Raw genomic sequence first — 13,283 nt, forward strand, 5'->3', positions numbered from 1 at the left:
CTTCTTTTTCTTGATTCTGGACATTAATGGACAAAGTTATGATATGGAATGCAATGATTTTCATGTCAAACATGAAAAAAAATTCAAAAAATTCTATTACTTACCTAAACATAAACCTTGTCTTTCAACTGCTTTGATTGTGCAGGGAAACCATAATTAAAAAATATATTTCTATATCAATTAGATAAGTGAAAAAAAGAAATCTAAACAGTAAACTATTGAGCTACATGGTTCCTTTCAAACTGATTACCCTAGCCTAGACCTATCTTGATTGCTAAACATTAAACAGTCTTACTAAATTCATGCATTTAACTCTGTATGTATTCTATTTATTTGTCAGATTACTCAGAGATTTTATGTTTATATGAAACTACTATATCAATAGAAAAATCACACACTTCTAGCTTGTGATTGTTCATTCTTGCGCTTTTCTCAAGTATGTGTCTAGAAACTAATATAAAACATTTTTTGGGTTGGACTTGGGCTCTCCCGTATTCCTGTAACATAGGAGTAATCTCTGCTATCTGTTATTTAGAAGGTTTTGTGTTTCCAGAAGTCCACATAGACTCTAATATCTGCTTTTGTTCCAATATTGACCTCCAACTGTTACTTCTCACCACTCTTGAATATTGAAGCATATCCCTTCGCCTTACACTCTCCTCTACAGTCAATGGAACAATTACCCAGGGCACTATAGGAAACAATAAAATAAAATGAAAAACCATCATTGTAATGCAAAAAAAGAAAAAAAAAGTCAAAATTGAAAGTGTTATTTACTGAGTTTTAACACACCTGCAGACTTCCCTCAATCCATTGAGAGCTCTCTAACCCTATACAATTACAATAAATGAGAAGACATTCTTCTCATTGAAGATAATGGACATGCTTAGACAATATAAATAGGTGGATACGACTCCATAATAAAAATTGTGTTTTAGGGTTCTTTAAAAGCTCTCAATGGGTCGAGGGAAGTTTACTTCAAAATATTCATTTCAGTTGTTCAACCAAAACATCCCATTTCGGTCGTCCAACCCAAACATCCCATTTCGGTCGTCCAAGGAAAATGACGTTACAAAATTTGGTTCAAAGAAGTCATCACCAAATAAGTGTGTAGAACTGGGTATCATATATCCATTTATTCTTAACCATATATTAATCTGTGTGCTTTTCAAGAAGTTTATGCAAAATTATTATATTGATATGTAGGAATCTTGTAGTGGAATATTCTGTTGAGTGATCAAAGAAAGTTTTGAGTGATCAAAGTGATTTTTTGAGAATTATGGTTAGGGTAATGGATTTTCATTATAAGATTAATTGTACTTTTACATTCGATAATTATAAAATCTTTCATATAGAATGATTTTCTTTATAAAGAAAATCATAAATGAAGCCAAGTGTCCTAGAATAATAAATGAATTCTTTTATTATTCTACCACACTTTGCTTCATTTATCACCCAGGTCATGTTGGAATTGGAGGGTTGGGTTGGGATAGTTATAGGAGAGAGGGATAGATAGATATGCAAGAGAAGTATAAAAAGAGGGAGAGATGGGAAGTGATATTATATAAAGAGTGGCAGAGAGAGGGACATATATATGTATCAAGAGATATATAAAAAATGACATAGAGATGGAGAGAGATGAAAGAGGGAATATTGAGATATAGAGATAGAAACAACAATAGACTAGATATAGAGGTATAGGAAGAGGAGTGAGAAAAAGAGAGATGAATGGCTAGATAGAGGGAGGTATATCGAGATATAGAGTGGGAGAGAGTATGATGTAGGTAGACATGAAGATATATGTACATATGTGCGCGTGTGTGTGTACATATATATTTATGTATGTGTATATGTGTACACACATACACATACATATATATGTGTATATACACATATATGTGTGTGTGTGTGTGTGTGTGTGTGTCTATATATATATGTATATATATATATATACACATGTACATACACACACACACATATATACATACATATACATATATGTATATATATATATATACACATGTACATACACACACACACACATATATACATACATATACATATATGTATATACATATATATACACACACAATATGATAATCACTTGTATTTCTAGTAGTTATTGGAAGGTGATGACTTTACAATAACTCTACAATCTATCATGATAGATATCTATGAACATGTCATGATAGTGCATATCTCTTAGAACATTTTTTTATCATAAGGTTGGTATCTTAAAATTATTGAGATATATCATGGTGGATATTAAGTGCTTCATATAGGTAAGTATGTCATGATTTTCATACATCCCTATGGTAGGAATCATATGGTTGATGCTAGTGCACATACCATATTGGACATGTTGGGTTCTGGTAAGTATCATAAGTATTGATACTTGTAGGCCATTGCTCCTGATGTCATATAATGATTTCTACTACACTATGTGTAGTTCTTCTATAAAAACCTTATAATCCTCCTCCCTAGCTATGAGGGAGTGTTGATTTTTTATAGCTTCGGCCGGAGAAGTCTCATATACATTTAAGTAATGCATATTATCGTTGATATGAATATATACATATTAATATATGTAATAATAATAAGTCTCTTTATTATTATTATTATATATATGAATATCTATATAATAATAATTTATATTTATTACTGTTTATACAAATCAGAATATGAGCAATGTGTCTATAAGTATCGATTATATTGATCATTAACTGAATAAATAATTATTGGGTATCATTGTCTTGCATGACCTTAAGTGTAGAGACATCTCAATGAAGTTCATGTCTCCACATATGTGGAGGCATATCTATTCATCGACATGTCTCCATGTACGTATAGGCATGTCTATCCATTGACATGCCTATACCATAAGGTATATATCATGGTGTAGTTTGAGTTTAATAGGAAAGTATAGTAATTATAAGTGCAAGCCTTTTAGATATTGATTTGCTTCATTCAACAAACTCCCATATAAATTATGCATTAAGTTGTGTTCCCTTCATATGTGCAACAACCTGCACTCAAGAGTTCATTGGCATATAGTTTAGTAAGAACTAAGTATTAAAAAAAAACTATTTACATATCTAATTTGATCCAAAATTTAACATGGTATCAGAGTAAATTCCAAGCTAGGAGCCCCAAGCACACGACAGGTGTGGCTTAAGGGGGGTGTTGGTATCGAAAATAAGACACATCTGGACTGAGGATGGACTTGTCCTAGAGGGGCCAGTAGCTCAGTGGTAGTGCACTCCAACAACATATGGAAGATCCTAGATTTGAGTCCTAGCCGGTCCATGTCTCAACATGGTATCAGAGCTAGTTTGAAGAAAAGATCCGATCAGATTTATAAAAGGGAAACAACCAAACTCCATTAAAAGTTCTAGATTTTTATATTCGTCCAAATGGTGAATGGAGTTAGGCAACTTTCACATTGAACCTATGGACTATATGGTTGAACCTAGGGACACAAATATGACAAAGAAAAGACCACTATGGGCCAAGAAGATGATTGAGGAGGCTGAAAATTATGCAGCTCCAAAAGGAACTTTTAGGGAAAGTAAAAGACCAAATAGATTCTCTAGCTGCATTTCTCTAATGAGTGAAATTGTTAATTTTGAACCTTCTACTATTGAGGAAGCCTTCCAACATCAAGCCTGGAAAGAACCCATGACAGTTGAGTATAAGTTTATTCTCAAGAATGATGTCTGGGACATTGTGCTTAGGCCTAAGAACAAATCAATAGTGTCTTCTAAATGGCTTTTCAAAATCAAACACGCTATGGATAGAAGTATTAAAAAATACAAAGCAAGGTTTGTCGCTAGAGGTTTCTCTCAAAAAGAGGGAATTGATTATGAAAAAAAAATTTCTCTTGTTTCTCGATACACTTCTGTGATACACTTCTGTGAGAGCTATGATTGCTATTGCTGCGTCTTATGGATGGAAAATCCATCAAATGGATGTAAAGACTACATTTCTTAATGGTGAAATAGAGGAGGAGGTATATTTGGAACAACCTGAAGGATTTGTAGTACATGAACAACATCCTCATGTTTGCAAATTGAAGAAAACCTTATATGGGCTCAAATAGGCTCCTCGAGCGTGGTATGAAAGGATAGATTACCATCTATTAGGACTTGGCTTCTCAAAGGATGATGCAGATCCAAATCTTTATTTCAAGGTAATAAATGGAGATATGTTAATTCTTATCCTTTATATTGATGACTTGTTAATCACAGGCGAATAGCATCTCATCATCAAATGTAAACAAGAACTTACAGTTGAATTTGATATGAAGGACTTAGGGCCTCTACACTATTTCCTCGGTTTAGAAGTGTGGCAGCAAATTGATGAGATTATTTTAAATCAAGGGAAATACATTGTTGACATTCTAAAAGGTTTGGAATGATGGATTGTAAGCCTATGTCCACTCCCATGGAAACAAACTTACATAAATTAAGAGAAGCAACTTCAAGTTTTGAATCAACAGATTCCACCCTCTACAGGCAAATGATTGGATCATTGATGTACTTGGTCAATAATAGACTAGATATTTGTTATGTTGTAATTTTACTCAGTTAGTTCATGTGCGAAGAAAAGCAATTACATATAGTTGCAACAAAACACATCTTGAGATATCTTCATGGAACAATTGGATATGGCTAAAAATATAAAAAATATAGATTTAAATTTATATGGATATACAAACTCAGATTGGGCTAGAAGTGTGGTATCAAGTTGGGTATCAACTCTGAGTTCCAACCATTCCTTCCAGCTATCATTAATTGTTTTGGAAGCAAACACTGTAGTTTCCCCTTTTATTTAAGCTAAGCAATTCATCCAATTTTCACTTTTAGTTTTTCAAAATGAGCCTACTTAGCTTGCTTCTCTCTCTTTTTATCTTAATGGATTTCAAATACTTATCATTTGCTACTTATTCTAATTACTTATGTGAATTATGTGAATTAAGTATAATTTGGTTAAATTTTCATTTCATTCTATGAATTCATTTCAATAGAGGGGATACATTCACTCACATTCATGCGTTTATTAAATTTCCATCTTATAAGCTAGTGGCGGTAGCTGTATTCTGCTTAATGTGATGATATGAAGTTCTTTATAATGTTTTCTAAATAATGGTAGCCTCCTTAAGTTTAGGCACCAAGTTGAATTCCTTCAATTTTTTATGAGATTCGTGTTTATTCACTTATGTCCACCGTCATATTAAAGAATATGGGCATAATAAATTTGATCGCAAAGATATATGTTTGAAATAATGAAGTTTCTCGCTCAAGTGAGTATGGCTTTGGGCCATTACATTTATGTATCACTATATTTATGTAACACTAGGGCAAGAAAACAAAAGAAAGGGTGGCCTTAGGGAGGCTCAGAGAGGAGTTTGATGCCATCCGCTCCCAAGTTGGCCAGCTCATCCTCTCTTTTATTACCTTCTCTCCTTTCTTTTATTACCTTTTTTATAAATATGATTGACTGTAAACCTATCAAAAACTTTGCATAAGTCAATAGCTTTTGAAAGCAAATCGTTTAGTCTCCAGTTAGGCATACTGCTTTTCCTTAGAGCATTGACAATTATTGTCAAATCTCCTTCAATATCCAAATTTTTTACTCTTATTTTCCTACACAACTGCAGACCCTCCACCAGGGCCATCAATTCCGCCCAATTGTTGGTTTTGATGCCTACCGGGGAGGCAAGGGTGGCTATTTCTTTGCATTCCCAATTATGAACAGAGCATCTTATACCTGCGTGCCTCAGATTGCCACGTGATGCCCCATCAAAGTTTAACTTTACCCATCCTTCGCCTGGGGGCTGCCATCTGCATTCAGCTCTTGATCGAAGACTTGCAACAGGACCATCCCCTACAAAGGGAGGAAAAGATAAGCCCTCCCAACGTTTTTTCATCTTTTCATCCCAATAGGTTATAGAGGCGCTCTTCAATATGCCAAATCAAATTTAAATTACAAAAATAACATACTCTATTTGTTCAATCTTGTTTATATGTGATCCATGTTTCAATTTGGAAGTCCAAATGATAAAATTTGTAGATGTTTCTTTAATTCAATTGTATTTATTATTTTAAATTATGATTATAATAATTGAATTATATTTATTATTTAATATTGTTATTATAAATAAAAATTATAACCTTGCTAAAATTATGATTAATATCCCATTCTTTTGTGAAGAACTTGTGATAGTTACTCCAAAAAGGAGGAAATACTTGATTACGAATATCCGTACACCTCCGAAGAAAAAGAAAATTAAGAAAAAAAATCCCAACCTTCATATTATTATGGACATAGGAGAGGAGGATGATAATTAAATTAATTTGTTGGTAAATTTAGCGGACATAGATTTTCTTAAAAAATAATAGAAACTCATACTACCGAAGAAAAGGAAAATAAAATAACCTTTATGTGAAGATGAAGAGGAGTACCATGAAGATAACTACCTTTCTCATTTTGATGAAGAGGTTGATGAGGTTAGTGAGGATGATTAGAAAGGGGAGTACAATGTGGGTAAAGTTGAAAATTGCATGGAAGAGGAAGAAACTAATAATGAAGAAAAGGATATGGAATAGGAAGAATGAGAGGAAGAAGGAAATAATGATGACTATGATGATAGAGAGTTGGATGATAATTAAGATACAAATTACTATTGGGAAGGTCAGTATGACAATTATAGATCAAGGAATAATATGTAGATTCTTTTTTTAAAACAAAAGCATACTACAATAGTGACATATAAACCAAGTAGAATAAAAATTATCATATAGAAATAGGTGCAAATTCAGAAAAAAATTGCATAAGCATGTAGTGTCCAAGCATGTAGTGTCCACCTTTTACTTGACTTGTTTTGGCTAGAGTTGACTTTTATTTTATGCTTGATAGACTTATCTAGACTATATGTGATGATTTGGACAATGATTACTCATGTGTTTAAGTTACTTATTATTGATGCTAGACATTATTGGACATATATTATTTTGATTATCTATATGGATGTTGATACTATAATTATTGATCATGTGATTTGATGGATATATGTACTTGATAGATTCCATATGCTTACTATGTGATGGATTATTGATAGATTATATTTATCATGGCTTTGATGATGATTATGATTTCACTAACCCTATTTCATGATTACATATCATGAGATGTTTATGAGATGTGTTTGACTATTGAATGATTGTCTTCGTGAGAGGGAAAATGTCACATCACTCATTGTGAGCGGGATGGGTCATTGCAATTCTCAATTACTTGTCTGTTATGAGATATATGCATATGTTGTATCATTGTTTTGTGGTTGTGGGATGTTGTATGTACCATCGACTCCACCTGGCTTCACGGGTCTAAGCATGTCTTTAACTCCAATGGGTTATGTGGTTCAGAGATGACATGAGTTCCCTTCACATACTCTAGGTCTAATTTGTTCACTGTGATTCATCAGTGTCTTGGTGTAAGTCTCCATGTTAGTTAGTAAGCTTGGTCTTCTTGGTGTTGTGAGCACATTAGAGATGGTTGATTTATTTGAGTGTCTTGGTGTAATTCTCCATGTTAGTTAGTAAGCTTGGTCTTCTTGGTGTTGTGAGCACGTTAGGGATGGTTGATTTATTTGAGTGTTTTTAGATTAATGTTGTGACTCTTGATGTGTGGTTTTATATTTAATAATGTTTATTTTAATATATTTAATTTACTAGTTTTGAAGATTTAATTATTTCGTATTTGTATTTATTTGATAATTAATGTTTATTGATTTTATGATTGTTTAATACTTATTTTATATTTATGGTTTAATCCCTTGGGTTTGATTATTTAATTTGTATTTTTATTTATGAGTCTTTGGTTTATTTATTATTAAATCCCCATTTGGATTATTTATTTATAGCTTATGTTTTTTTTTAATGTAGTTAACTATTATTTCTATAATATTTAAGTTGGTTGTATAAATGTACATTAAATTAAAATAATAATAAAACATTCCCACTTGGCTAGATAAATACATTTTATATTTACCTTACCTACCCTTTACTCTTATTGGTTGAATTTGAAATGGGAGGTAAACTTATATTATATGGTGGGGTTGGTAAAATTTATTCAAAACCGAATATTTAGAGTGTTCGGTATGGAGGCTAGGGTTTTAGTTATTGTTTGGTTTTTATTTTCATTCAAGTTTTTCCAATTGGCTTCTTCTCTCTGAAAAAATTCTTTCCACAAGTTTCTTGGCTCTTGAATTTCTTTTACAGGTTGTAGGTTGGAGCTCTTGTTCCTTTGTATTTTGGTTTTAATGGCTTCTCTGTATGCATTGTGTCTGCAAGTGTTTTGGGTATGGGTAAAAGAAATATATGTATATTCTATAGTTTTATTATAGTTGCTGAAATAATAATTGGGGAGGAACTTTATATTATATGGGATTTTATATAGTTTGCTGGAAATATTATTTTGGCCATTCATGACTTTGAGAATTTCCTCCGTGTGGAAATCTCTATTTGTTGGGCCATTTGGTTGTATTTGAGTATGATTAATTTTTCCTTGCAAGTTTAATAGAGTAGAGGTGTTTGGATTATGATTATGTTGGAGTTTTTGTGTGTTCAAAATGGTTTTCTATGTGTATTACTGTGAAGGAAGTTTTGATAGATCTTTGTTTATAATTATTTATCATTTTATTTTGTTTGTGCCTTCTTTTTTCTTGTTTCTAGGTGAGTCTTCCCATATATTTTTTGAGCCCTTTTGTTAAAGACTTGATTTTATATTCTTGTTGAAAGTTTTTTGTAGAAATTTTTGTATTTGAGTTGCTTGTGTGAATGTGTGAACCAATTGTGTGAATGCGTGAACCAATTGTGTGAATGCACGAATCAATTGTGTGAATGCATGACCCAAATGTATGAATGTGCAAGTCAATTGTCTGAATGCGCGAATAAGTTGTGTGAATGCGTGAATTAATTGTGTGAATGTGTGAACCAAAAATGTGAATGCACAACCCAAGTGTGTGAATTCACAAATCAATTTTTCTGATTGAATCTTGTATGAGAGGCTTGTTCTCAGTCTACAATTGATTTCCGAATTTTAATTGACTATTTTTAGAGTCTTGTTATGGATCATCTTGAGGTTTTGATATCTCTTATGATTTATGTTGTTGTTTGAATTATCCTCCATGTTGATGTGCCATGTGAGGGAGATGCTTATGTTGTTGTTCTTAATCCAGAAAGTGAATTGGCCTTGATGTAGCTTGATTACATGTTTTATGGCAGATTATTGATGACTTTATTATGTCCTTTTGTTGGCAAAGAGGTTCATTTTTATACTTGATGTTGTTGTAGCTCTGTGTATGTTGTAAAAGTATGTGTGGATGTTCTTGGATACATATGAATTTTATATTTTTATATTTAATTATGGTTTAGAGCCTTGTGTGGTTTATTGTTGGGCAATGTTAGGGGGACTAGGTTTCCTTGTGATGACCAAAGTCACGATAGATAGGATTGCATGAGATTACTTGTAAGGATGCATGAAGTCTAGACTGCTAGGACACATTGGGATTTTACCAGGATTTGTAAATAAGTGATAACCTAATAGTTAATGGGCTGGGTGGGTAGATTCATTAATAATGATAAAACTAATATGAGCCCCATTCACTTGATTCTAGGAAGGATGTTTTAGGATAAGCTTGAGAAGGCCATTCCTATGGCAAGTCTATCTCCCTTGATCTCTCATAGGTTGAGATGGCTCCACATGTCCATCAGGCTAGTGCCTTATGTTGTTAGATTTATTATGTTAGAGGATGGCATGTGATGACACTCCACCCCTACATGTGGTCCTTGATGATTCATGATTATTCCTTAGTGGTTGCATTTATGTCTTGTTGAGCTTTATGCCTCTACGAGTTTATTATTTTTGTTTTGTGTTGGTTCTTGTATGAGAGTTATTATGTGATTGGTCTCTTTGGTTATACATGCCAGCTTAGGTTTAGAGTGTTTGTTCGGACCTTGTGTCATCTCCTAGCACGAGGGGTGGTTCCTTTGGTTCCACATGGTTGGGTGGTTAGTGATTTTTAGCCATTGGGATGTTCTCTTGGATTCTTCTTGTGTGGATGTGGATTCTTCTTCATGATGATTATGGATGTACCTTGTAGTAGATGAATGTAATGAATATGATGGAATTCATGTAATGTAATATTCTTGTATGTAGTAGTTGGGATCTTGTAATAGGAAGAGCTATGCTCATGATGTATTTTATGTAATTGTAATTGTAAGAAATCATGGATTGTAATAAGAATATATGATGTATCACATTGTACTTATAGAATGGAAGAAATGTCCTTAAGTGTATTGGTAAATGAAATGGAATGGATTTATATTATGGCTTAATTGTATTAGTTGAAATGGAATTCTATGAAATGATTAGGATGTAAATGAAATTTGAAGGAACCTTAATGAATGGGTTAGTATTAATGAGAATGTTAGATAATATGATTAGATGAATGATTCATATAGATGCATTGCTAGAAAGGAAATTATGCATTGCATGTAAGGGATTGTTAAGTAAGAAGATTGCATTAAGATTCTTGCACTATGAATTTGGAATTAATGTTAAAGTAAATGGTCATGTTAGGGAATTAGATGCAATTGAGGATTGAGTATACCTATGCATTCATATTGCATTATCATGGAAAAGGATAAAGAGCATGTAGATAGGAAATGTTGGGTTAAATCACATTTGAAATCCTGTGCATAGAAAAAAAATAGATATAAGGGGGTTATTTTAGCATTTAAATGGTTAAATGTATCATCCTAGAAAGATGTTAGAATAGTATCATATTGGATAAACATCATAGTAGATTGCATATCTCATGGTTAGGAAATGGATATAATACATTAAGTTAGAATGAAATGTGATTATCATGTGAGTAAGATGTCATTATGAGAGTTAATTAGGTAATAACATTGAATTACGCTAGGGAAGGGTAAAAGTACAAACTTGTCTCTCACTTTCATAAAGAAAAGGCTAACAACAACAAAACAATTCAACTTCAATGACACAAAAGTGATATTTCTATTTGGTGTTTGAAGATGATATAAACTGATGAAATGTGTAAAACTGGATAAAGTTTATGCCTATTATTCTAAAAAAAAAAATTGAACAAGAATTGATATGTTTTTTTAACTATTAAAGTCAATTCTTTAATTATTGAAAAATACTACAAATCAGAGGTTTTACCTCCCACCATAAAACTATATGTCAATAATATTCTTTTCCTTTGATTTTTAAATATGTTTTAGAAGACATCCATAGGTAGTGCAAAAAACAAACAAACTAATTTTGATGTATATTTCCATCGTTATAAAATATCAAAGTTGAAGTTTCCCGAAATCGACAGGTTTTGTCTCCCACCAAATTTCCCCTATCAAAACTATAGAAATCCAAAAAAAAACTATATATTCTTGAAGAGGACTCTCTCCTCTAGTGTTATATATAATTTTAAAATTTTTCTGATATGATTTACTATTTTTTTAATTTTTTTGAATCAGAGTCTTCTTGAATGTTCTAATATACCTATTTTTTTTGTTTTTCTAAATCAGAGTCTTCTCGCGGAGTTGTTGGGTGTCGATAATAGGAAAAGCTCAGGAGGTCATGTAAAAGAAACAATAGTTGAAAATTAGCAAGATGCATTGCATTGATGACTATGATTTCTAATAAGAGGTTGTCACATAAAAGACAAGTTACAACAATTTATGAGTTACTGCATATATCTAGAAAAATTGTTCAAAGATTTATTAGGAGGAGAAATATATTAGATGAAAACATTGAAATGAATTGGGTAAATATTTATGTACTTCCTTGAAAAGACATAATTTTTGAAGATGTAAGAAGACTGGTCATTGAATATTGGACCAGGCACTCTCGTGTTTCTTCCAATAGAAGGGACACTATACAGATGAAAGATGAAGAGACTGGTATGAAAATTTCACATCCTAAACATTTTGTATATACAACACAAAGTGAATTATTTGGATCTTTCAAGGAATAATTTTCAAATGTGAAAATATGTCAGAGAATGTTTGAAAGGTTGCACCCTTTGTTTGTACACATAAATAAGGTACGTGAAACTTGTTTTTCTTGAAATCATGTTGAGTTTCATCTATACTTTGAGTCATATAAAAAAGCTATGGAAGTACTTAATCCATATATGGTCATCCATGGAAGTACAACACAATTTGTGAAATCAATTTTATGTGATAAATCAAAAGATTTAGATGACTTCAATGTAAAGTGTATAAAAAGTACATGCATTGATTGGGGAGATTTGCAAAAAATTCCATTACAAATTGAGAATATTTATGTTTCAATGCCATTTTTATGGAAGAGATTTCAATATGAGACATATCGAACTAAGATAGGAGATGGATCCAAAAAAATTGCATTGAAGGAGAGTGAATTGCCATACCTTGAATTTATGAATAGATTTTGTACTATGATTTATCCACATATCCAACACTATCATGGTGCATGATGGCAGGCTAAACAATTTTGTGATTCCAAAAATTGTTTTCCGCCTAGTTGTATTCTTTCAATTGTAGATTTCTCTAAGAACTATACATTTTCCCCTCAATCAAAGATTCAAGTGTAATATTATCATCCTGATCAAATTGCAATATTTGTGTAAGTTCCCTATAGACATGCACAACTTGATGTGGATGGGGTACAAAACTATACTGATCCAAATGAATGCATTATCATCAAGGAGGTTCATTTATATATCAAGGATGATAAGGTTCATGATAGGAGCTATGTAGCTCATTGATTTGCGATGTTTTTTGAAGATCTTGTAAATTGCAGGATAAATGTTTCACAACACTAGGTTTGGTAGGATGGTTGTGCAGCTGAGTACATAAGTTTCAATTCATTTTCATTTAAAGCTAAATTTGTATTTGGCTTCAATTTGATAAATTTAGTTTTAAATGTTCAATTGTACATGTACATGACATAGAAGTTTATGGAGAGGAACAATTCAAATTTGCAAAAGCCTTTAATTGACTATCCATGCAACATAATATACACAATGTTAAGTTTCTATGGAACTTCTTTGAAGGTGGACATGGAAAAGGAGAGCACAATGTAGTAGGAGCATGTGTGAAGCATTCACCTCACCAACATGAACTTGCAGGTACTGTTAATTTTATTTTCAATTTGTTGGTATCTATTTCTTAATATAATTTCATATAAAAATAAGTGCACATAACAACATCTCTAAG

The 13,283-nt window shown here is 32.1% G+C and overlaps 1 protein-coding gene across 1 annotated transcript; it reads right to left on the reverse strand.

Annotated features, from left to right (window-relative positions):
• Positions 1-5,452: 5,452 nt before the first annotated feature.
• Positions 5,453-5,929, reverse strand: LOC131037298 (uncharacterized). Its single transcript, XM_057969377.2, has one exon. It carries the CDS (start codon positions 5,927-5,929, stop codon positions 5,453-5,455), a length of 477 nt encoding a protein of 158 aa, XP_057825360.2.
• Between the last annotated feature and the right edge of the window lie 7,354 nt (positions 5,930-13,283).

The sequence above is a fragment of the Cryptomeria japonica genome, chromosome 3 (assembly GCF_030272615.1).
Source record: "Cryptomeria japonica chromosome 3, Sugi_1.0, whole genome shotgun sequence".
Lineage (NCBI taxonomy): Eukaryota > Viridiplantae > Streptophyta > Pinopsida > Cupressales > Cupressaceae > Cryptomeria > Cryptomeria japonica.